Source organism: Sorex araneus, chromosome 1, assembly GCF_027595985.1.
Source record: "Sorex araneus isolate mSorAra2 chromosome 1, mSorAra2.pri, whole genome shotgun sequence".
In the NCBI taxonomy this organism is placed as follows: Eukaryota; Metazoa; Chordata; class Mammalia; order Eulipotyphla; family Soricidae; genus Sorex; species Sorex araneus.
In genome coordinates, this window is record NC_073302.1 from 233942742 (window position 1) to 233970266 (window position 27525).

A 27525-nucleotide genomic window follows, 5' to 3' on the forward strand; every position below is an offset into this window, starting at 1 on the left:
TTTTAAAGGTCATCTTTCAAAATGAAAAAACTAATTTTAATTAAAGGTAAATTATTTAGAAGTTAAAATACTGATTATGGAAAGTATAATATAAATCATTTTCCACTTTGGAAAGCAGTAAGGTAAGTGACTAAACAAAGAATTACAATAGGACCTACTGGGTCAACTCTTAAATAACTTCCCAAGAGAAACAAAATAGAATATATCCACACAAAATTATGCACATGCCCATTCATTAACATTTATATTAGCCCAAAGATAAGAAAAGTCTGCAGAAGATAAATGAGTAAGCAAAATGTGTATATGCATACAAGTCTATAGTACTCAGCTTAAAAAGGTTTTGATATATGTAACAACATGAATCTTGTAAATGCCATGCTAAGTGAGGTAAGCCATATACAGAAATAAAAAATCATGATTTCAATTAGAAAAAATATTTTAACACGCATAATCAGGCAGATTAAAGAAGATTACAGGCTGCCTAGGAGTATGGACCTTACTTAAATGGAAATTTTTAAAAATGGCATAAGGAGATACACAATCATATCACAAAACAGGAAAAAAAATGAATGTTCAATAAATACATATGAAAATAAAACAAATTTTGTCCAAAACCATTAAAAAAGTAAATTAAAATGTATGTTACATTTTTATTACCCATTAAATTAACAATGAAATTTAAACACAATAATTCTAATAAAGAAGTGATTATGTTCTTTTATTTAAAGCGATTTCATATTATTTTTAATATAAAATTTAAGTGTAATAAATCTTCACATAAAAAATCATGCTGTGATAAAAACCTCGGGAAATGGATGAGAAGTTATATTAAAGAGGAGTCCTCATGGTAATCTTTAAAGTACAGCAAAGTTATAAAACACATTTAATGGTTATGATACTAAGCACAGTAAAGCTACAATACTTGTTCACAAAGTATTCCTTAATACTTAATTCATGCAAGGGGAAAGGAAAATAGCTTCCCATGATTAAAGAATTAACCAATCTTAGTGCTTAGTTCTTAATGCTACTGGGAAAAATCTATTAATAAGAAAATAAAGCCAATTACTGATTTCTTAATAATCTACTACTGAGGCTAAAGAGATAGGAATTAAGGTACAGGCTTTACCTGTGACCTTTATAGTTTGATCTCCTATAGTGCAAAAGGTCCTTAAGCACTACCAGAAATGACCCCTGAGAACTGTTAGGAGAAGCGCCTAAGCACTGGAGAATGTGGCCAAATACTTTGCCGCCCATATATTCTATTATTATTAGACAGAAAGAAAACACCAATCCTGCCACAAAGAAGAGAAACTAGTTTCAAATAAAAAATATGTTCAAGGAAATAATTGCACTGCAGCACTGCCATTTCGTTGTTCGTCGATTTGCTCGAGCGGGCACCAGTAACAACAACTCCATTGTTGTTACTGTTTTGGGCATATCGAATACGCCACAGGGAGCTTGCCAGGCTCTGCCGTGTGGGTGGGATACTCTTGGTAGCTTGCCAGGCTCTCCGAGAGAGGGACGGAGGAACCAAACCCATGTCAGCCTCGTGCAAGGCAAATGCCCTAACCACTGTGCTATCACTCCAGCATAGGAATTAACTACAGAATTACTATTAGACTGAAAGAAAACACTAATCTTTCCACAAAGAAGAGCAACTAGTTTCTAATAAAAAATATGTTCAAGGAATTCAACTACAGAAAGAGATGAAACAGAACAATCACCAAAAGTCCTTTCTGTTCATACTTCTAAAGGAAAAAATAAGTTTGCTCTTTCCTTTATTTCACCAATTCATTTTCATAAAGGTTAGAAATTGCTTAATGAGGGTATCAAATACCTCTTTAAAACAAAAAAACACAATACTGCCATACATAAAATCATTTTATTTTTAAAGTAAATAATAAAACACTTGCGAGATTCTAACAGAAATCCAGTATTCATTACTATAACAATACAGCTGCAACTAAAGTAAAGGTGGCCACACAGAACACAAATGACACAAATATGAGAAGATAAGTACATTTAATTTATGTTATTTATACTATGACATGATTATAGAAAAGCTAATTTAAATACCTCAAAATACTAAAGACAGGGACAAAGAGCACAAAATAACATTTATGTTACTAAAAAATAACAGTTTTAATATTTAAAGATAGTGAAAATATGAAAGGAAAAAACTACTAAAATTTTGTGAATTAATGAAGTTTCTAAAAATACAAAAAGGTACAAAGATAACATGATAAATATTAGAAAAATATAATATACAAGACCTGGACTATAACATTAAATAAATAAAAGCAGCTGAAAGAAACTATCTTCAGTTTCAATATTTACTCAAAATTTCATATAACATTACAGATTTCTAACACCGATCAAGTTCAATGTCTACATTTAACCTAAGAGCACAATAATGACGGTGATAACTAGCAAGAGTATGGTCTCAGTGCGATAGATGGAAAGAGAACCTAAAGTGACTGTAAATATTCTATCTTGAAGGCTACACAGTCAGATCATAAATATATATTACTTACCTTTTCTAGTAAGTAGCCAATGACTAAAAAGCCTTTTCCACCCAGCATCTGTTCTTGCATGGCTACTGAACTTTTAAGTAGTTCAACGAGGAATGCCAAAAGAGTAGCACTGCATGTAAAGTACAGAAAATTCATTATGTAATTACCAAATTTGATTACAGATACAGCATTATATTTCCACATTTTATTAGGCTAAAATATTCTGACCATTTCGAAACTAATCTCTATTTTGCTGACATTAACTTTTGCAACTTAAATCCAGACAAAAATATATTTTCCCACTTTTACATTAGAAAACTATGTTTATCTCCATAAAATTTTACATAAGAAAACTAGGTTTCTCACTATGAAAATTAAACATCATGAATTGAAATATAACTATAAATTTTATATTACAAGGCAAAGCCTCAATGTTTACATACAAATGTATTACCGGCTTCAATTAATCTCAAAGAACAAAACTGACAAATACAACAATTTTTCACAATATCTTCAAAGAACCATGAATACAGAAAAATTTAAATATATACACAAAATTTCACTGTAAGAACATATTTAGTAAACATTTCCGTTAGATCTGCATTTAAAAAGTTATTTGTCTAAAAAAACTCTAGAAATATTTTGCAATATAATCCTTATACTTATATATGCCCTCAGAAAAGTTAACGAGAGCACAGAACGCAAGAGTTATATGTGATATTTAAATTAAAAGTGGCAATTAATTACACAACAGATACACAAACACATAAAAGCACACAAAGATGTGTGCCAAACAAAGATAAAACTTTTCGTATGTCTGTTAAGTGCAGGAAGAAACAAAAGGACAACAAATGATTGCATTGAATAGTAATGTATTACTCTGCAAAGTCACAGAAAGATTCCAACCAGCAACTCTCAAAGAATTCTAAGAAAACTATATGTTCTTTCATTATATATTATTGTTTATAAAAATTGTTAGTTTTATCAGCAGTGCACTGTTTTAAGTTGTCCCCCTAAGTTGCCTACTTATAGCCACAAGAAAAGGCAGACCCACACGTTTCTAAGTACATTTTAACACATAAGTACTCCATTCTCCAAGAAAGCAAGTAAACTGGATAGTAAAGCAAACTTGAAAATTAATAGACTCGAAAGAATTCTATTATTATCTATTTTCTGATGTTATTCTAAGTCATTTGGAGTTAATATATTTGACAAATAATGCACTTCTCAGATAAGGTGGCTATTCTTATCATAAATATTCTCATAAAAATAATCATAGCAAAATAATTTCATTATTATAAAGATTAAGTTTAATGAATTACGTGATATCAACTAAAAATATAGTACAACTGAGTGAAAAAGCATTCAGTTACATAAAATGAAAGTTCCATCACATTGACTGTCCTAGAGCCTTCAACCACAAAAGAAAATAAACTAGTATTACAAATCAGTATTTTTTTTACTTTGTCCTAGGAGGTAAAGATAGGTATTTACAAGAAAAAGACAGTTCCCAAGGAATCCCTTGAGATTTCCTGAATGTAGTGTCCATAATAAAAAGAACAGCTACTAAGCAAACTAGTCCATTTTTAATGAATCGAATCATCAGTCAATGCCACTTCACAAATAATTGTTTAAGGTTTTTTACACACAATACCTCTACACAAATATCTGAAATAAAATTAAGAAAACTACTGTATAGGGATTGCACAATTCCTAATCTGTTCATGGAATTCTGTCATATTCCTATATTACTGAATATGGGAAAACTTTACTAGAATTTATAAACATCAGCACAACCAAAATGAAAGACTGAAAATTCCTAGCTGTAGTCCCTAAAGTTCATACAAAAATAAAAATAAAAGCAAAGAAAAGTTTTCTTATAATAATCACCCTCCTATATAGAACTATATAAAAGGATGCCATAGCTATGCTAATTCTAAGAAGAAAGCTATTTCTAATAATAATGGATTATCTCAGATTTGTAAACAGAGTGAAGTTCCATTAAAAACCAAAAATAATTATTGTATCAAAAGCTTATTTATTCCACTTCAAAAGCAACTAGTCATATTCATTCATTAAGAAAAGTATTTTTAGTTTATACCTAAAACCCAATGCAATAGCAATCTTTTTAAAAAATATTATTTAAAATAGGAATATTTGACATGGTGGACGTAATTGTAAATAGATGGCCATCTTCGAAGAGGTACATTTTCAAACAGAATTTAACAAACTTACCAGTAACTAAAATGCATCGGATTGCTGCAGGGCTCACAATAAACTTGCAAAATTCTGTGTACTGCCATACAAAATTTCTCTCCATTCTTGCCTATTTCCAACTCCCCTAGATACAAAGGCAAATATAAAGGATACTTCAGCCCATTCCTATATCTCCTACATGCCACTTCCTGTCTAGACACATCAGTCAATCTGCAGAGGATCTAATTGTATAGGATAAACCAAAAAGCAAGCATCTGTTTCAGCCAAAGCTAGTATACACAACATAAGACACTCTCTTGAAAAGTATAGCAAGACCTACAAACAGATTTTCAGAGAAATATTTCACTTAATAAGTAAAATGTACACTGGATTTTATCTAATAATATAAAATTGCTAAACTTTTCAATAGACAAAATTAAAACACATTTTCTGAAAGTAGCAATTTCTACTTCAAGAATGCTTAAGGTGTTGAATCCTGTCTCCTTTTAATGTAAATGCTACAGGTGATCTAAAGGGACATTTCTAGAAATCAATTACCAAACATCTAATTATTCACAAGTCTGAATTAAATAAAAGAAAATTTATTTTAACATTTATACTAAAAAAGAGCTAAAGCTTAGAAAAACAAAAAATCAACTGATAACTAAATTCTGTTTATTTAAAAATATGACTACATTTAAGTTCCAATACAAATTTTATAAAGAATTTGACTTGAGTTTCTCTTTTTTTGTGTGTGTGTTTATTTTTGGGCCACACCTGGTCATGCTCAGGGCTTACTCCTGGCTCTGCACTCAAGGATTACTCCTTTCTGGCAGGGCTTGGGGACCATTTGTGGCGCGGGAGAAAGAACAAGGTCAGCTGCATGCAAGGCAAGAGTATTACCTGCTGTAGTATTGCTCTGGCCCAAGCTTTCTAGACTTTATCCATTTAAATTTTTATTAATTAACTTTTAAATAACTGAGATGGAACATGCCCCCAAAATTCTTGTCAATTTGAAAAACAGTTTAAAGATAAATCACATAAAACTAATTTATAACTGGCATAGCTGAGATTGCATATAAAACCTCATTGGAGAACAGAGGGTTTTTTGTTTTGTTTTGTTTTCCAGTTCCAAACTCTTCAAAGACAAAAGCTAGCATTTCCATTTGCTTTGTCTTTAAATGAGTAAAGCAAAACAGTACCTGACATGTTTAAAGGTTTAGTAAGAAACTGGAAATAATGCAGAAATTAAAAGACTTCCCATATTCAACACCCTCTCTTCTTTAAAAAGAGACATTTTCATCTCTCCAGAAACATTACAAAGTAACTGTCAAAATTAATACATTAGTATATCATTTCAATAAGATTTAAGATATCATTAAGAGGGTAAATTCATTTTAACTTTTTTGCAAGGTTTCACCTCTGAAGTATTCTTGTGTTGAAAGATACACTCAACTCTTGAAAAAGATGATTAAAATTATTTTTTAAAAATGTGATCCCACAGGTTTTATGCTTTTTTTAATTATAAAATTCTAGATTATAGTGAACATAGTAGGAATAAAATCAGCAGTCCCTACCTAAGAAAATTTACACTGGAGATGACTTACAGTCACACACACATGCACAGGAGACACACACCCATCTTCACATTTAGAAAGGTCTTAAACAAAAGTTTCTAACTCCAGACACATTTTAAAGTCAAATTGGGACCGTGTATTTGTGAAGACAAGATCTAAAGGCCTACCAGACAACTGGTCCTGCTATAACAAACTGACACATTCATCAGTTCAGAAAAAAATGGAGATACACATCAAAATTTTTAAAATGCAATTATCGTCAGAGATAGTTAAGGAAAATGTGAAATGCAGTACAGGAAAGTAGAAATACAGATGGAAGAACAGTATATATAGCACATAAAATCACCAACTCCATCCTCAGCCATGAAATCTCAGTGATTCCTACTTTGCCTTTTAGACTGATAAGGAGACAGGTAGCCTACACAATGACTATTCAATTCGCTTTCATAGATATTAAACAGCATTCTTTAGTGATCCTATTAAAAATTAAATAGGTTATTACACATCCCACACCTCCTTGTTTTGGTGACAGGATTTTAATTTTATGTTTTAGCAGCCCATTCTTATTTGACAAAGTATAGCACCAAAAATCAATTTATAAAATAAAAATGTATCAAAATGTGTATTATTAATTAATTTCAAGCTCTGTACAAATTAAGCAGTTATTTCTAAACCAACTATAATAAATGTTAGTATATATACTACTATTTACCTACTAGAGAATAAAACAACCTGTTGATCGGGTCCTTCTATAAGCCTTTGTAAAATAGTCAATAGTTACTGAAAATGCACCAGTGTTAAAAATAAATCTGTTTCTAACAGTTCTGCAATAAAACACGGGTCATCATACCAGGTACAATACTTGAACTATCCTCCTACTTTTATGAGTATTTACTGATAATTAATGACAGTATCATTGTAGTAACAGTATATAACCCATTGATATAATAATCTTTTTTAAATGTTACTGCTGTAATTTTCAAGTCACTAAGAAGTTCAAAGTCAGAGTAACAGTTCCACAGGCTGGAGTACATGCTTTGCGGGCAGCAGGTCTGGTTTCAAGCCCAGCACTGCCTGGTCCCTAGGCAGCTCAGGGAATAACTTTGGAGCACAGAACCAGAAGTACCTGGTCCTCCTGAGTACCACTGGTATGTATGCCATGAAAGAAAAATTTCCAGGCAGCCTATTCAAATAAATAAGAGTAACTATTAGGCTAAAACATGCCATAAGAGGGAAGGCCAAATGGTCATTCCTTCTGTTTTTTTTTTTTCTTTTTGGGTCACACCTGGCAATGCACAGGGGTTACTCCTGGCTCTACACTCAAGAATCACCCCTGGCAGCGTTCAGAGGACCTTATGGGATGCTGGGAATCGAACCCAGGTCAGCCACGTGCAAGGCAAACACCCTACCCACTCTACTATCACTCCAGCCCCTGGTCATTCCTTTATTCTGGAGCAGGCTCTACTTTCAGCTGATTCTTAACCCATGTAATAGATATACAGCCAACAATAAACCCTAGAAGTACTACAATTAGGAAAAACAGAAAGTAACTAGAAAACAAGCTGACTATATAGAACGCTGAAAGAATCACTCAACCCCTAGGTGTTACTCTTTTTGTACTCTTTTTATGCAGTATTTTATAAATACACATTAAATTTGCGGCAAGCTGTAGAAACTGGTAGATACCATGTTGAGTGAAATCAGCCAAAAGAAGGACAAACACAGGATGATCTCACTTTTCTATGCTACAGAGATTACCTGGCAAGAAAATGTCATGTAGAAAAAGGAGGATACCTAGATCACTCAACCCCAGGGTATAGGGAGAAGGAAAGAAAAGGAACGACTTCAAGGTGGGAAGAAACAAGAAGAGAAACAAAAGTGAAGGGGCAAGAGGGAAGAGGGATCTCAAGTAAACCCGTGATATGGGAGAGTGGTACAGATATATATGTGTGTATGTATATATATATATATATATATATATATACACACACATACACACACATACACACACACACACACACACACACACACACAAAGAAGAGAATCAGCAACAGAAAAAAAACATGAGATCTAAACTATAATAACCAAACTCTGAAATGTGCCTGTCAAGGTAACAGAAGGAGACGGGGTTGGGGCAGGAGGGAGATTAGGAACACTGGTGGTGGGATTAGTGCTAGAGTATTATGTAACTAAAAATAAGTTATCAAGTTTGTAAATCAGGGTTCTTAAATTACTTTTAAATTTTTAAATAAAATAATCATACATTAAAACTAAATCTATACTTCGGTCTAAATGCATATATTACACTAAGAATGTTAATACAAGGACCACCATAATCAAGATACAGATAACCATCTCTCTTTCTCTCCCTCTTTCAAATACACACACATACATACCACCTACACATACCCACACCCACACCCACTCACCCACACACCTCATTATCTTATTCTTTGATACGTTCCAACACCAATAATATTGGTTAATTGCTTATCTCTTCTCCATTAGGTTTTGATTATTCTAGAAAGCTGCATAAATGGAATTCTTCTGAGACTCTATTCTTGACCTCAGCATATTGTCACTAAGATTCAACCAATTTATTCAAGAATGTATTCCTTTCAATTGATTAATAGTATTCCTTTGTATTAATAGATTTTAAGTTTTAGTAATTATAAATAAATATCTGCATATTGATTCTAAAATAAAAAGTTACCAATTATTCCTCATAAATATAAAACCAGAAGATGAATCAATTTTTAAATGTATATTTAATTTTGTTGAAAAATGGCGAAACATACTGGATCACACAATAAAATCACCAATTATGTATTCCATATAATATAATTCCTCAGCATTAGCAGCATTTGGAAGAATAAATATTTTGTTATTTTGCCCATTATACCAAGTATGCAGAACTATTGCATTATGATTTTTATATGTATTTGCCAGTTAATGGCTAATGATAGTGTACATACTTTTATATACCTACATATAAGTGAAATGAATGACATCAATGACACCAAGAAGCCTGGAAAAAAATTAGGACTACTTTGTTATTATATATTACTGATTATAACTATAAAGTAGTAGTATTAATTGAAAGTGAACTTGAGCTACTTAAAACCATATTAAGAACTATTAAAATAATTTTTAAAAACAGAACTATGGGGCTGGAGAAATACTACAGAGAGTAAGGCATTTGCTGTGCATGCAGCCGACCAGGGTTCGATTCCCAGCATCCTATATGATCCACCTAAGTATAGTGCCAGAAATAATCCCTTAGCACAGCCAGGAGTAGCACAAAAGCCCCCACCCCGAAAAATTAAAAAATAAAAATAATAACTCATGTTATTAGGAATAAATAGAATTATAAAAAATGTTCATCAAAATCATAAAAGGAATGAAGAGAGTATAAGACAAAAAAACAGGAACAAGGAGGAGATAAAAGATATAGACAAGCAGTTAAGGCCTACAAACAGCTAACTCAGGTTCAATCCCCAGCACACATATAATCTCCTGAGCTCACCAAGAGTGATCCTGGAGCACAGAGTCAGAGTGAGCCCTGAATACAGCCGGGTATGGTCCAACAGCCCTCACCACAGCCAAAAGTGGTAGCAAGACAACAAACAACATAGTAAATAATATGGTAGATAATAATCCCAGTACAAACATAATCACTTAGGTTGTAAAGTATCTGAATTTACAAGAGACAGAAAGTAGACCCAAACCACAGCACAAATATATGTTAGCTATAAGAAGCTCATTTTAGGGGCTGAAGCGATAGCACAGTGGGTAGGGCGTTTGCCTTGCATGCAGCCGATCCGGGTTCGAATCCCAGCATCCCATATGGTCCCCTGAGCATCGCCAGGAGTGATTCCTGAGTACAGAGCCAGGAGTAACCCCTGTGCATCGCAGGGTGTGACCCAAAAAGAAAAAAAAAAGCTCATTTTAAATATAAAAGTACACACAATTATAGTAAATGGATGAGAAAACTCATATACCATACAGGTCAGAGATAACTCTTAAGTCAAAAAATGCATGCCTTGCATATGCATGGTCTAGAATTTGATACCCAGATCATATTGGCCCCTTGAGTACTGCTGGAAACAATACCACACTGTCACTGTCATCCCGTTGCTCATCGATTTGCTCGAGGGGGCACCAGTAACATCTCCATTGTGAGACTTCTTGTTAGTGTTTTTGGCATATCGAATATGCCATGGGTAGTTTGCCAGGCTCTGCCATGCAGGTGGGATACTCTCGGTAGCTTTCCAGGCTCTCTGAGAGGGATGGAGGAATCGAACATGGGTTGGCCGCATGCAAAGCAAACACCCTACCCACTGTGCTATGGCTCCAACCCATGATAGTAATTTTAAAAATTGGGAGAGAATGCAAAGGGTGGAATGCAAGCTATGTATCTGGGGCCCTGGATTTGATCCCTGATACCACATGGTGTTCAGTGCAGGAGCAGTCCAGAGCCTAAGAGATATATATAGGGCTAGGTGCTTGCCTTGCATGGGTGACTCTCAGCTAACTCCCAGCACCACATACAGTCCCCCAAGTACTGCAAGAAGTGATCCCTAAGCACAGAGCTAGGACTATGCTCTGAGCACAGTCAGGAGTGGCCTAAATCTCCCCTTCCCCATGACCTAAATAAAATAGAAGCAGTAACAAATATGGATGTATGTGCCCCTCAACCCCTATACACATGTATACACACATAATGTATAATACACACAAATGTATATTCATTAATCAAAAGGATGAATAGCCATTTTGAACAAAGTAGACATCAAAGGAAAGTCATCAGAAATAAAGAAGTTTATTATACAAAGGGATCAAAGTTTCAAGAAGACATAAAAATTCTTAAAGTATAAAGCATCTAGTAAGAGAGCATCAAACATGAAGTAAAAACCATGATGACAGCTGAGAGAAATGAATGAATATGCTAACAGAGCTGATATTTCAACACCCTTCATTCCAAAATGGACATACCCAGATGTCAAAAAAAACAAAAACACTGTTGAACTAGAAAAATACCAATAAATAACTGCAAATAAATTACATTTGTTCAGTACTTTATCCAACAACAGCAGAACAGATACTCATCTCAAACTCACATTGAACATTTGAACATTCACTAAGATAGACTTCAGTGTGGTTCAATAAACCACATTCTACACATTTAAAGAAATAGAAATAGCTTTAATTTAGAGAACATTGTTTTAGACACTTTAAACATATTTCAGAGAGCAAGCCTAAGTAGAAAGCAGCTAGAAGAAAATTTCTGGTACTTCGACCTAGGTAAGAAGACTACAAACCAAGAAACTTAAGCACCATCAGAAATAAAAGACAATATACAGCAATACTCAAGTACCCAGACAGCTATTGGTGCTTTATAATTTGTTAAGGATTCCACTTACTGGCCTAATAGTCATTATATTCAAAGAAGAGAAAGAGAAGTGAGTCCAAACATATTAGAGACATTTTGTACATCATAGGACTTTCCATTAATATATTCTGGAGGACCAGAAAGAGGCTCAAAAGGCTGGATATAGTCTGGCATGCAGGAGGTGTGGATTCAAGCCCCAACACTATTTCTGAGCAGTGCAAGAATTCCCAAGCACAGACCAGAGCACAGACCCTCAATATCTTTAGTTGTGCCCACCTCACTAACCCTGACAAAAGAGAAATATTCAGGGGCTCCGTGACTTCATCTAACTTCTCTTTAAAAGGAATGCAAAGACATAAAAAAAGGTTTATAAAAAACTGAAAGGTAGTCTAGGAATAAAGTAACAGTACCTGCAACTTAGGATATAGGACTTATATAAGTGAAGAACAGAAGATACGCACATACAAATAATAAGAATACCAAGACTACACATTCAATAAAGATATACTCATGGTTGTTAAATTTTCTGCAACCAAATGATTTAATTATGAATTTGAGGCCACAGTTAAATTAGAAGCCATGCTTTTAAAAAATTATAGAGCAAAGTTAAGTATTAAAAAGCTAAAAGCCCACAAAGATAACAATAAAATGGATATTACAAAATCTGAAATAATTTGTGTAAGTAGTAAGAACAGTGTTGGGGGGTCTTTGAAACACTGATGGCCTTGAAAGTATACAGTAGCCTTACACATCTAAAAAATCAATGCTATTGGAACCATGTTACTTCAATAACAATAACATAGTTTTTAAAGCAACCACTTCTTATGGAAATAACTTCCTAGCAGATCGTAGGGAAATAGGTTATTTGAAAAGTCAGTGAATTAGTAACAAATCTAAAAGAAAATAAAATTTTCTTTTCTAATGGCAACTGACACACTCATTAAATGTCTAGGTATTTTCTATAAACTCTGTGACTGCATTACTTGTACAGGTTTTGCCATAAAAAAAAAGGAACTTCTCTGGCAAAGAATAGGAAATTTGACACATTACACTTTTCCTGTTTCAAATCTACTGGATTTTATTTTTCACTCTGAAAAAATTAATTTCCAGGCTGGTGAGATAATTCAGAGGGTAAAGGTCATGTCTTACAGGAACCAAGCAACTGGTACCACTTGGCTCTCTGAACAATACAAGATATAGCTCTAGCACCCACAGTGAGCCCTCGGGACTAGAAATGTATGTGCCCTGGTGGCTCCAGCAGCATCGAATCACTGGTTGAGCACCACTCAACCTTGGGATCCCAAATTCAGCTGGAAGAACTCCCACAAAATAGATGAAATAGAAATTGTATAGTAGCCTAAGAGAAAGTCCCAGTTTACTCGTTTATCATTATAGTTTCTCTCCACTAATAGCAGTATTCTACGCAAACCACATACAGCCTCCATATCTGTTTCACTTCAAAGAATGCTTCTCTGGGGGCTGAAGAGATATCTCAACAAATTAAGCACATTCTTAGCACACAAGAGGCCTGACTTCAATCCCCAGCAATGCTTGAGAGACTCGCCTGAGCACTGCCAAGAGCGACTCTGAACACAAAGCCAGAAACAGCCCCTGAGCATTGCCAGACGTGTTTCAATCTTACCCCATCCCAATGTTTCTTTAACCAGTTTAATAAGCCAGAGTGGCTGCTCAGTGGGCTGAGTGCACGCAACATGTGCAGAGGTTTGGGTTCCGACTCTGCCCCTGCATTTCCCCCTAGGCACTGGTGGGGCTGCCACACAAGCACCGAGACAGGAACAGCTCAGAGCACTGCTAGGCATGCCCCAGACCCAAAATAGAAATACAAAGCAAAACAGTCAATATGTATAATTAAGAAGTAAAAGATGTTAGTTCTTTTCTGGAAAATGTAAAATAAATAAAGGCATATTCTGGGAAACCTGGAAAACTATAACCTGATATCACCAAAATGTAAGAACAGTCTGCACAGGAGAGGCGATTATTATATACAGTGCTGATTTCACTAATATATCTTTAAAGTAATCACATTTCACTTTTTACAGCAGTTGGACTTAAACTATATCATAAAGGTTTTAACATTTTTTGTAGAGAAAATATAAGGAAGTAGCTAAACACAAAACACTAAAACCAGATAATTCTATGGATTTATAATTTGTGCTAATCACAAGTCTACAATGACTTTTTTAATTACATAGGGGCTGCTTAGATTTTGAAAAGGCTATAACTGCTGAAATAATTAAGACATGATTTTGAAAAAAACTGCTGAAATTTATCAAGCAAATACATGAATCACAAATATTTCTGTGGCTAAAAATTATCAATGACAATTTTAATAATAATATACAGACTTTACAAGGTCTCTATTTTTAAAAATATTGTATGTTCCACCAAGCATGCAGACCATCCATATACATCATAACTAGAAACAAAAATATTACCTTCCTGAGAGACATATTTAGCCATAAAATTCATTTTGGAGACCTGGGAGCAGGCTCTGGGGTCACAGGTCTGTATGGAGGGACTCAAGTCCAATCCCCAGCTCTACAGGGTCTACCAAGACACGAGAGCGTATTCCAGGAATGCTCTGAGAAGTGGGTCATTCCTGGCATCAAACTATCTTGTCTGGGTCTAGTATCAACTGAGTAGCCCTGGGTTCCCTGAGTATTGTTTAAGAGAAACCTCTCCTCCCCCAATAAATAATTATTCTTTTAAATTTCACAACAGTACAGTGGGTAGAGCACTTGCCTTACATGCAGCTGACGGGTTCAATCCCCACCACCACATGTGGTCCCCGAGCCCACAAGGTGTGACCCCTGACCCCAGAGCAAGGAGTAAGTCCTGAGCACCGCCAGGTGTAACCCAAAGTCAAAGACAAAGAAAGGATTCATTTTAGGGCCAGGAGTTAGTATATCAGTTAAAGACCCTAACCCTGGTTCAACTCCTGGCACCAGAAGGTCCCCCAAAAATCACAGGTGCAGGCTTGAAGGTCACACAACTACCACTGGGTGTGGCCCCGGAAGACCCCAGCAACACCAGGACAGCCTAGTAATTCTTAACACCGCATAGCTGGAACAACATCACACTGAACCACCCACCAGTTGGAATTTTAGCTGGTAAATTATGCATCAGAATAGCCTAAAAATAAATTGTAGTAATGCAAAATTATGTCAAATCAATAGACTACTGCCTATTGAAGACAGCAGGAAGAAAACTGCCTACTATGAAACTATGAAGCATACTTAAACATACAATTCTATTTTATTCTTACTACAAAAAGTGATTCTCATGGTTGTCCTTTCTCTTTACCATGAAGGCTCTGAAGTTAGGTATTCAGAATTAGAACACTTGACTTGTCACTTATCTCTCTGTGACCTCGAGCAAGTTAGAGTTTCCTCCCCTCTTCAGCAAAGATGAGATGAGCTACGCAATGAACATCAGCATAACGGGTTACTGAATGTAGTAAGTACTCAGCAGGTACTGAGCTACTGCTACGAACTCACTGCCATCCCGGCCTCAACAAAGAGCAAATAATATATAATAAAATAGGGTAATGGAATCAAAATCAATCTGATGCTGAAAGAATACCTCTCTATTACAACACACTGTCTCTAATGAGATCTCATCTTAGTCCAATTTGTCTTATATACAAAATTTGTCTAAACCTTTTGCCTGAAAACATGTTTTTCCGAAGCAAATTATTCCTGACACAATAAGGAATTTGTTGTCTTTTTTAAATACTTTTCCTTACTTACAGAATTTGCATGCATTCTTTTGAAAAGAGAACAGAGGCAAATTTGAGAAGTATATGTGTATGATTACCCATATCAAATTAAATTATTAATTTATTTACTCATCCTGAAACTCAAAATATATCAATTCTTCAATTAAGCTATGCTTCATGATACAATTTATCAGTTTCTCTTTTTATTCATTTTTGGGTTTTGCACCACACTTGGACTGGAGCAATAGCACAGCAGGTAGGGCATTTGCCTTGCACACAGCCGACCTGGATTCGATTCTTCCATTCCTCTCAGAGAGCCCGGCAAGCTACCGAGAGTATCCTGTTTGCACAGCAAAGCCTGGCAAGCTACCCATGGCATATTCAATATGCCAAAAACAGTAACAAGTCTCACGATGGAGACATTACTGGTGCCCACTTGAGCAAATCGATGAACAACGAGACAACAGTACTACGTGCTACAGTGTACCACACTTGATGAGCTCCTGGGTCACCTCTGGCTCTGCACTCAATAATCATTCCTGGCTAGCTGTGAGGACCCTGTGGAGTGCTGGGTGTTGAACCTGGATCAGCTCCGTGCAAGACATGCACCTTGCCTGTTGTACTATCTGGCCCCTATCATTTATATTTCATCATAAAACTTATCAAATATCTAGTGAACGATAATTTAATTACTGCTCTCAAAGACACTGGACTGAGATCAGCCAGTATAAATATGTAATAGTGTTGTAGTTACTGAGCAATGACAAAACAGCTCAACTGTTTAGATCACTTGGGCTTAACAATCAAGGTAATCACTGTGCTTGTGATTCACAACAGTAATTACACACTGCCCTAGTTTCCTTGTTCAAAAGGAACTGCGGAAAATGCTTCAAGTACTAGAGTGCATGCCTTGCTTGAGCAGCCCCCAAGTTCAATACTCCCAAACACTCTGTGGTCCTCTGAGGACACTGGGAGTGGCCCTGCTGGTGCCCCTGCTCCTAGCACTGCTAACCAAGTACTGCAGCCAGTGGTCCTCTGTCTAGCTAGAGAGCTACCATCCCATCCCATCTCCTCCTCCAAACAAATCACATCAAAAATAAAAATTTGCTTTTACCACAAGTCAATTATCTAGTCTATTTTGCTGGCTAAATTTTATACCATGATAAATAGCTGCATGCCAATTTTGAAAGACAACACAAAGCATTTTTCCTGAGATATAAATACTCTTAACTATACAAAATTCAAACACCAGACAAAGGAAAGGTCACTATATATTCTTCCAGGTTTCTATGACCTATTATTGCAATGTTATAATGGTAGAAAAAATTAATTTTATACTCATAATATTACATATTATTATAATTTTATCATTGCTGCTACTCAAGAGTAGGGCTTGAACCCATCTTTCTAACATAAGTTTATATAGTAACAATTACAATATGAAATATCAGAACAAAACAAAGGCATAAGTATTCTCCTGCACAAATAAGTTTATTTTTAATGACTCCAGAATATAGGACTATTTTATCAATCAATTATTTTAATAGTAAGCCTTCTCATTAACGTTCATAGCCTTAGTGAATCTGGCAACAGAGGTAAGCCTCAAAGAAACAACAGGAATTCACAGAAAGGGAATACTGAATAAATTTAATGAAAGAAATGTTTTAGTTTGAAACAGAGATGGCACCACTTATTTACTATGCAAACATATCTTTCAAATAAATGTGTAACAGTGAGAGTAAATAATTTCAAATTAATTATTATTCATTTGGAAGAAGATGATAAGGACTAAAAATAAGACAATATGTCCTATTTCATGTCTCATTCATCTATATTAATTTATGATATCAAAAAGATAAATTCCGCAACCTTTCTCCTGTATTTTCTACATCTAAGAAATGCAAAATTTTTTGAATAGAGAAAAAATTCCCATTAAAAAATTTATCTTTAATATTTTAAAAATCCGCAGTCTAGGGGCCAGGATACCTGGCCGTGCACCAGTCACGCACCAGATCTGAGCTAAGTCTCCAGCACCACATATGCTCCCGAGCATCCCCAGGTGTAAAAAGTTCTGGAGAGCCCTGACCATCACCAGGTTAGTCCAAGTGGTACCTGGCATACAGGGCCCAGAGAACTACATCCTTAAGTCCCACCATAGACTAATCTCCCAGGTGGCTGAGTATCACTTGGGAGTGCCAGCCTTCAGGTACAGTGAGCACTACTTGGGGGGGGTGGAGAAAAAAAGAGAAGGGAAAAAAAAGAAAAAAGAGAAAGAAAAAGAAAGAAAAAAAGAGAAAGAGAAAGAGAAAGAGAAAAAGAAAAAGAGAAAGGGAAGGAAGGAAGGAAGGAAGGAAGGAAGAAAGGAAGGAAGGGAGGGAGGGAGGGAGGGAGGAAGGTCAAAAGAGCACTGCAGATGCAAAAGCTTTTATACAACCCTTCCAATTTTAAAATACCAAAAGATCATATTACTGATGCAAAAGTCCACAACCAATCCAATGTCAGTTGAAAGGATTTGAAAAGTTCAATAAAGAGAAACATGGCATCTTAGAATTACATACCTGTTATTAAAGAGGACAGTAAACTATTTCATATTTTTCAACTGATAATAAACTAAAAAACATGTACCACTAAAAAGTCGTGATTTGTACAGGAAGATATATAAATGGCATTTTAAAAACTAAGTACAAATCTGAGAGAAAATCAGAATGTAGATCTATCAAATTCCCTTTAACTACATAATAAAACAAATATAATCTAAATACAGCAGAAACACCATAATGAGATTTGAAATAAAAATAGCCATGTGTCTGGAATGAATGGACCAGATAATATATTTACAGTGATTTGGGCAATACTTTTTTATAACTATTCATGGTAATATAAATTGCTATGGTAATTTTAATCATAAAATTTCCAATTGGTAGGAATTGCATAGTCGTACCAATTGCTCTTTGTGAAGCAACAAATTTCATTTTAGGTTAAAATAATTATGAATACTATTTTAATTCCACAAGGAATATCTAACTGCATATAGAGTTTGTGACTGGATATATCTTTTCCAACTTGTTTCCATGCCATTCCTTAAGTGTTAGGCCATAGATCATAATGTGTCCTGGTTTACTTAAGATGATAAAAAGCAAAACATTTGTAATTAAAACACAGAAGGAAAATTAAAAGGCTTGGGTGGGGGAGTAGCTCAACTGGTGGAATGCATGCCTTGCATTCATGTACCGCTACATCCTTAAGTCCCACCATAGACTAGGTGAGGCACAGAGTTGGATTCCTAGAGTTCTGGCTAATGGGTGTCATTCGGTAAGACCCTGGCAGCCCCAAGCACGTGCAAAGGTCTGGTCCCAGGAACCAAGCACTACCACGTGTGGTTCCAATGACCCATAAATAAAATTAAGTTTCCGAAAATTTTAATTTTTTACTTTGATGATCTGTTTCCTAATAAAATGATTTGAGATCTCAAAATAAAGAGTCATCACAACCAGCAGGGCATTACTTTCACACTTCAAAGCCTTTTACTCCAGAACTCCCAACACCGTCTGTATTAAGTTAAAAAAAAAAAAAAGAGGAATGAAAGCAAGCATGTTCCATGGCTTGCTTTACAACTCATGCTTACAACACATGTCACATTCACGTCTGTCCTCTCCATAAAGATGATTTAAATAGAGGAACCTGATTAGCAACACTACCATCAAAGCTAGAGCAAATTTAGGTAATATGACAAAACTTTATTACATTTCATTGGATTCAATATTTTGCCACACTACATTCACCAGTTCTCAGATCAATCCAAAACTGGATGATCCATGAATTTCATGTATATGTGTTCATATTAATAAAATATCCATATTACTTTTATGAAGAAACAAATGTTTACTATATAACTTCCATTAACTATCCAAACTTAAAACTATACAGTCAAAACAGCTGTTAAAATACACATTTAATTTCTTATAGGTAAGGTTCATAAATGAAACATGGAATCAGAGCTTGATGCTTGAAGTATTTTTTAATTAAAAAGACCAAAGCTAAAAGCTGTAGATGAAATGAACTTTATTAGGAAATATCTAAATTTAGTGATCATGAATATGACAGTAGATTTGGGTTCTCAAACATGAACCTCATAAAAAGGAAAGCTAATAGCAATTAATATTGTGTTAGTATTCTCATAATAATACCACATAGCCATACCATCATTTAGGATATAAATTTTGTACTTTTTTAAACATAATTCTTGCCAATAAAATTTATTCTAATAGTTTCTTTTAACCTGATAAGATTTCATACACAATCCAAATCATGAACGTTTCAAAGGAGAAAGTTAGGACTAAAGTTCAGCTGCATAATAACTATTATGCTACATTTGTTAATAATATTTTATTCTGAAGGAAGTAACTCATTCATGGTTAAAAACTCTTTTAGGGGTGCTTTTCCCTTTTGCATCATGTAAATATATAGACATGTACATATACATATACATCAGCCTTAGTCCTCTAATTAACACATATAAGGAAAAAAACAAATATTATGATACACTTACACCGTATTGAGTGTAGCCTGAGTGGAAAGGAGGTATCAGCAATTACATATTCTAAGAAAACTTACCAAACGGTCGTTTCCACTTGACTGTCATTGAGTTGTCGATTGTCCAGTTGGGCAAAAAGTGGGAAAAGCACTTGAATTCCTCCAATTGAATGAATTGCACTATGAATTGAATGTGTTACTATAGCTTTCACATCCTATATTCAAAAGCAAAAATAGTATATTTATGTAGCATCATTTTATTAGTTCTGTTCCAAGTATCTTTGTAAGAGAATAACAGTTAAGACAACTTACAAATCTTCAAATGATGTATTTCTCAATATACTTAAGAAAAATGAATTACTTTTGTTGTCACCATTCCATAAATCCAAAGTAAAAAAATTTCAACAGGGGCAAGGGAGAGTACATGCCTTGCATGCAGCTAACATGGTTTACTGGGAGCAGCACATGGCTGAGCCCTGAGTATCACTGGCCCTGGAGGTCCACAAGTGAAGCTCAGCCTTTCACTCCCACCACTTCATTTGTACAATGAAGTTCTGTATCAAAAGATATTTTGGAACAGGAACTTTTATTGATGGATTTAAGGACATTCGGGTAATTTTATGTTAAAAGAATTATGCTAATACACTCTAGAAGCAAAGCAATTTTTTATTTCTAACAACTATCTGTCAAGATGATCGAATGGCTTTTCAAAGGATTTATATAAGGTAAGAGAAATGACATTACTCCCTGATAAGGAAGTAAATTTAAGTAAAGCAGACTATAAAAGTAAAGACAACGTTGTCATACAAATAACTGAAAAAAATTGAAGAAAAATACAGAAACCATCGATTTTAAGGAAAAGTGTTTAGTGTGAAAAATAAAAAGGTAACTTTTTATTTTAATTTATTTTATTTTATTTTAATCACACTATGATTAAAAAATTAATAATTAATACACTGCTACCCACCTGAAGCATTAGTGCATGTGGGGAATGCACAAAAATGGACGCATTTTCCTTTGGTGATGATTCCAGGCAGAGCTGGGCATCAGTGGCTTTAGCATTATATGTAAATGCTATACTACTTGCAAGCTTCCCATCATACAGAACTTGCTTATGATGTTCTGCCAAATGAATATCACTCTCAGATTTAAACTTGAAGGTGCTCTGAAAAAATAAAACTAAATTGAACACTCTTTAAATAGAACATAATAAAACTTAAAGCAGAGCTCCTACTTTAAGACTTCATAACATAATCTTAATTTTTTTGTTAACATTTCAAAAGCATATATAAGTAAACAGTTATCTGACACATGAGATACTTATGTTAAAAATGATTATAAAACAACAAAACGTCTACATGAATAAATACTTGTCCAGATTAAAAAGCCTATCAACATACTGAACACCAATGATATTTCAAAAAGCCATGCAGAAAGTAAGGTTTATTAAACATGTTAGCACTTTAAACATTATAGCATATTAAACATCAGCTAATTCGGAAATTTAATCCAAACACTTAGCTTTTGGGAAGGTCAGAGTAGGGGAGAGGTTTGGAGCCACACCCAGCATTGCTCAGGATTTACTCCTGGATCTGTTGTTTTCATTGCTTATAGTAAAAATGTATATTTTTGTGTACTGACTTAATAATCTGTAACTATCATATTAGTTTGTTATTTAAAATATTATTTTAGTAGAGTTTAGAATGTTCTAAGCATAATATAATGTCATCTATAAAACACGACAGTTTTACTTCTTCATTTCCAATTTGTATCCTTTTTATTTTCTCCTCTACTTTCATGGATAGGATGTCTAATAATAAATCAAATAATAACTATTTCCTAGTTTAAATTAAAGATTTTATTTAAGGGCCAGAGTGATAGTACAGTCAGTCGGGTGTTTGCCTTGCACACAGCAGACCCAATTTCGATCCCCGACATTGCATATGGTCCCCCCAGCACCGCCAGGAGTAATTCCTGAGTGCAGAGTCAGGAGTAACCCCTGAGCTTCACTGGGTGTGAGCCAAAAAGAAAAAAAAAAAGATTTTATTTAAGTCCCTAGCAAATTAATAGTGAAAATTATAACAGAAAAGTGAAGCAAAGAACATTTGAAAAAAATAACTGAATGGTAATATTCAGTAATATATTAAACAAAAAATAATGTTCACAATAAAAAATATCCAATTGCCTTCTTAACTAGCTGTTTTGTGTTTCAGTATGTAATAATGAATCCTGAAATGCTTAATATTCACATTTCTTATGGGATTATTTAAAGAAAAATTCCAGTTAGAATGCTCTCTTAGATTGCAGAGCACTGATCAAGACTGAAAGAACTTAGCATGAGTATTAAAAATAATGTGTTAACTTGTAAAAACAAAATTATTTAACTTAGGGAGTCTGAGGGAAGAGGACACTAAGATATGGGGTAAAAACCAAAACTAGAAGAGAATCACAGTAATTGGATAAGCCAAAGGCAAGCAGTAGTTTGATCACATATACCAGTGCTGCCTCCTTATGTTGATGCAGTAATGTGTAAATAATAGCAAAAGTAACTACAGGTAGAACATTTGGCAAAATCCAACACCTTTGATTCTAAAAGAGTTTTAAATGTAAAGTAAAATTTTTGTAAATATAATCCTGGAGAATTCTGGTCACAGACTGTTAACATTTGTGTTAACATTTGAAAGCAAAATAGTCCTTCAATTAACTGATGGACTAACTTACTCAAGCACAGCTCATTGTCTTTTAGGAAACAAATTATAATCTTGACTTTAAAAAAATTTATGGTTTTATGAAACTGTATAAGAATTATGCACGTAGAGTACCAAATGCATGCCAAGGTCAGTAATATTGAAATAAAACACTTCTTTGCTTTGGGAATCACTTTTCATATCACTTTGGTGAGCCTGAATCCTTTGCTATCAATGTATGTTACAGAGTTTTGGGTAGTTGGAGGTCAAATCATGTCCCAAAAGCTCTTTAGAAAAATAAACCTCAAAGTTACATATTCATTTACAAAAGGAGTGAGTTACTCATGTCTCCCTAGACTACTATTTGTCATCACTACAATATTTACTGCTGAAATTTCTCACAGTATGAAAATCTGCAAAATTTTAAAAATAATTCATTAAAGATAATAAAATCTAGAAACAACTTCTCCAGAAAATGAGGAATAAAATAAAACTTATTTAAAAAATTCACGAAAACCCCATAAGAAATAATATACTCATTGGTAAAGAAAAACTGAATGTTTTTGTCCTAAGATTAGAAATAAGACAAGGCAGTGCTTGCTCTATTCAATTCTATTCAATATTACGGCAGACATTTTAGCTAGGCAATTATACAAGAAAATAGAAATAAAAGGCATTCATATTAGAAAGGAAGAAATCAAATCTCATTTTCAGAAAATATAATCATTAAGTATTGAAATGCAAATTAATCTTCATTTATTACTAATAAATTAAACAAGATTACAGGACACAGAATCAAAATAAAATTATTTCATGTCTTATACCAATAGAGAAAACAGAAACAAGAAATTTAAGAATGATTATATCTAGGGACCAAAGAGATACTGCAAAACCCTTGCATTGAACATGGCTGACCAGTTTGATTCCCAGAACCACACATATTGTCCCCTGATCATCACCATGAATTCCTGAATACAGATCCAAGACTAAGTTCTGAAAAACCACCGAGCATGGTCCAAAATTAAAAGCAAGATTTTTTTAAATGACATCAAATAATGTTAGAGAATAAACTTAATAAAAGAAATCTAAGTCTTTGGGCATCTGACATGTCAAAAAACTCAAAACATCTGTAAAAGAAATTATAGAGACCCACACAAATGTAAAGACATGCAATGCTCATGGATTATGAGATTTAACATTGTTGGGACGGAAACATTTCACACATCTATCTACAGAACTAACATAATCTAACAAAATTCAAGGTGCTTTGTATGTGTGCACTCGCATGTATGTGTGTGTATGTGTCTGTGTGTGTTTAGGTGTTTTTTTGGAAATGGATTTAATGACTCAAAAATTTATGGGGAAATTAAAAATGACCCTCCATAAAAAAGAAAACAGCTTGAGAAAGAAAAAATGTGAAATATAGTTCCCTACTTCAAAATGCATATGAAACTCTCACAGGATGACAGAAAATTGAATCATGACTTATTTGTGTATATATCTATAAACTTGTATCCAATATTATATATTAATGTAATAACCTATAAGCACAAGAGACTGTTTAAGTCTGGTGTAGGAACTGGAGGAAGGGAAAGACAATAGCAAAACTGTAATTGGTTTCCCTTATAATGTTAGGAAAATGTCTGACATTCAACAACAAAAGAAAAAAGATCAAAAGGTGAGTAGTAGAACTAAACAGACACATCCACAAGAGGTAGTGATGGCCAGTAGATTATTAAAAAGTCTTTATCATCACTGATAATCAGGGAAATACGAATTAAAGCAATAATTAGATACCATCTCACACTGATGAGAATGATCTATATCAAAAATACGGTGACAAAAATTGTTCAAAAGCTAAGTCATAGGCCAGGCGGTGGTGAAAAAAGAAGCTACAAGCATTATTCATGGGAATGTTGATCGACCGGGTTCATTCTCTAAAGAAAACAGTAAAGAAACCTCTCAATAGACCTTCCCTGTGACCCAGACACCTCCCTCCTAGGTACTGAACCCAAGAACACAGAAACATTACTCAGTTAGGATATACGCACACCTGTGTTCACTGCAGAACTAGTTAAAATAGGAGAGCTGGAAACAATCCAAACATCCAACAGCAGATGAGTGGATAAAGATACTATGGTGTGTGTGTGTGTGTATATATATATATATATGTACACACATATATGTATATATATAGTGAAATTTACTAAATTTACTCAAGCTATGATAAAAGATGAAATCATGCATTTCACTTCAACTTAGATTGAACTAAGCATCATGTTAAATGAAGAGAGTCTGAAGAAAAAAGACAAATTCCAGATGATCTCACTCATATATAAAGTTAAAAGACATGAAAAGGAAGAAAGATAAAGACCAATGGAAACAAGCCGTGATCTATACTGCTAATAGAGCTAGACAGTGGTGATAAGAGTAGGAGGTGGAAGACAAAGGTATTGGGGACAGTGACAGAGCAATTATCACTTTGGACTTAAGAGTAGCATCATGATTATAAACCAGTAGTGATATGGAGGGGGGAAATGATGCTGTAGTAAAAACTTTTAACTCAATAAAATCTTAATAAAAAGCCTCCAGGGATCAGAGTAATAGTACGTACAGCCATTAGTGTGTTTGCAAGTTGCCCCACACATGGCTAACCCAGGTTCAATCTCCACCATCTCATTTGGTACCCCATGCACTACCAGGAGTAATTCCTAAGTGCAGAGCCAAGAGTAATTCCTGAGCATCACTGGGTGTAACCCAAGAAGGAAAAAAAAAAGCCCATCAAATACTTGAAATAAAATCACTGTCATCCTATTGCTCATCGATTTGCTCGAGTGGGCATTAGTACTGTTTCCATTTGTCCTAGTCCTGAGATTTTAGCAGCCTCTCCTTACTTGTCTTTCCCAAGGACTGGAGGCTCTTTCAGGGTCAGGAGAATGAAACCTGTTATTGTTACCATATTTGGCAAATCGAATACCCCACTGGGAGCTTGCCAGGCTCTGCCATGAGGACAGGATACTCTCAGCAGCTTGCCGGGCTCTCCGAGAGAGACGAAGAATATGTATCAGAGAATACGAGCAAGTATGTTAAAACCAAACACATGTGTACTGCCTTAGGCACATCAGTGGGCTAGACTATAAGAAATAAAATATACTATGAAATTATTTTAATATCTACTTTAACAGATGAATACATGAGTTATGTATCTGAGTATACATATACTATATGCAGCATATATAACATAATATATGCATATTATATACATATTATATATGTGAGTAAAGCCATCAAACATCCTTTTCCTATCCTTCCTCCCTCTCTGGTAATAAACAAAGCCAGCTTCCATAGCCGACTTAGCTCCTAAGTACGATAGGAGCCAGCACTAGGGTTTATGTGAAAGACTTGGAGTAAATAGTCAGGTGGAGTCGTCCAGAGCTGAAGGAATAGCATATTCAGAGGATAATCATGGTGTGAATATTCAATAAAGGTGAGAAGGGTGTCCCTACAACAACTAGCAAAGGGTTAGCCAGACTGTGGAGACAAACAGCAATAAAGTTAAGGCAGTCTTGCAAAGGGCAAATAAAGCCCAAGGATAAGTATCAACACCACAGTAATTAGTTCTGGATGTCAGCAATGAGGATAAGAGCAACAAAGGAGTAAGGGGGAAAGGGAAGGGGAAGGGCAACTGGCTGCCGGCATAGAGCAGAAGCAGGCGAGACAGACATCCTAAAGAAGGCCCTTGAGGTTGCCAGTGTTCGAAGGAAGTCAAAGGGTTTTGTGAGAGACTGGCGTGTAGGAGTGAGTCAACGTCAGATCAAGTTTCCGAGTATGGATTTGGAGTCAGAAGAGGACTCATGTAACAGGGCTGCAGGGCTGACTGAATGTGGAACAAGCCCAAGAAATACCAAAAAAGGGAGAAGGGCATCTATCTTGCTGAAAGGGTGGTCAACACAGGTAGTGAAAATAGAGTGGAAAAGCATCTGATGCAAGGGATAGTGTGGCATGCTGAGGGAGCAGATTAAAGAAAGTGGACTTGACAAAAGGAGGCTACCTGGCATAAACTGATATGGCCTGGGAAGATGAGGAGCACGTGAGGCAGAGAGACAGACAGCAAGAGTTGGAAGAATCCAGAAGTACAGGAGCACATCTGCCTAGTGAGTGGCCAGGGGCCACGTGGCAGGATGGAAGAGGGACACACACAGATAGGAGATGGGGGTTGGAGGAGTGGAAGGGGATGGCAGCCGGGGCAAACACAAAAATCACAAATGAGCTACCTAGAGGCAACTAGAGAATAGTCAAGTTCCAGAAGGAGAGATGATCAACACGGGCCCCAGAGATAGGGAGGAGAGGGATAGGAAGAGGTGGGGGGGTGAAGAGACAGTGAGAAGCAGCAGGAGCCGGGGCAGGGGAGCCGGCCACAACAGCGGTGTTAAGGAATGACAGAGCCTAGTATCCAAACCACAGAGTCAACAACACTGAAATCAAGGACCCAGACTTTAGCAACCGAACTTAGAAAAGTGTCTGTCAAGAGGGCAGGCTACGGGGTGGATATTGGGAGATATTGGGAGAAAAACTGGAAACATTGGGAAAGCAAAACTGACACTGGTGATGGGACTGGTTCTGCAATATTGTATGTCTAAAACTCAATTATGAATAACTTTATAAATTATAGTGCTTCAATAAAAAATGTGAAAAGAAGAGGGAAAAAAGAAGAAAAAGGAGGATGAATGAGGCACAGTGTGGGAGACTGGAGCGGAGACAGAGCAGAGGAGATGAAGGCGCCAGCAAAAGATGGCAAAGCCAAGCTGAGGTAAAAAAGGACATCTGTAAGAAAAATGAGGAACAGGGAATCCACTTCACTGAGCAGAGATGAGACACATCATAACGC

General features: G+C 35.1%; 1 protein-coding gene across 5 annotated transcripts in view; it reads right to left on the reverse strand.

The window, feature by feature from the left end:
• NBEA (neurobeachin) overlaps positions 1-27525 on the reverse strand; it is a 625086-nt gene that overhangs the window by 472724 nt on the left and 124837 nt on the right. For 4 of the 5 annotated variants that reach the window (XM_055142057.1, XM_055142054.1, XM_055142047.1 and 1 more), the window contains exons 9-11: positions 20918-21115; positions 20032-20165; positions 2535-2643 (exon numbers count right to left, since the gene is read on the reverse strand). In XM_055142057.1, coding sequence (XP_054998032.1) covers positions 2535-2643; positions 20032-20165; positions 20918-21115 — 441 coding nt within the window. Of the gene's footprint in view, positions 1-2534; positions 2644-4748; positions 4855-20031; positions 20166-20917; positions 21116-27525 lie in introns of those variants that run through there. The other variant, XM_055142060.1, reaches the window with a different exon arrangement.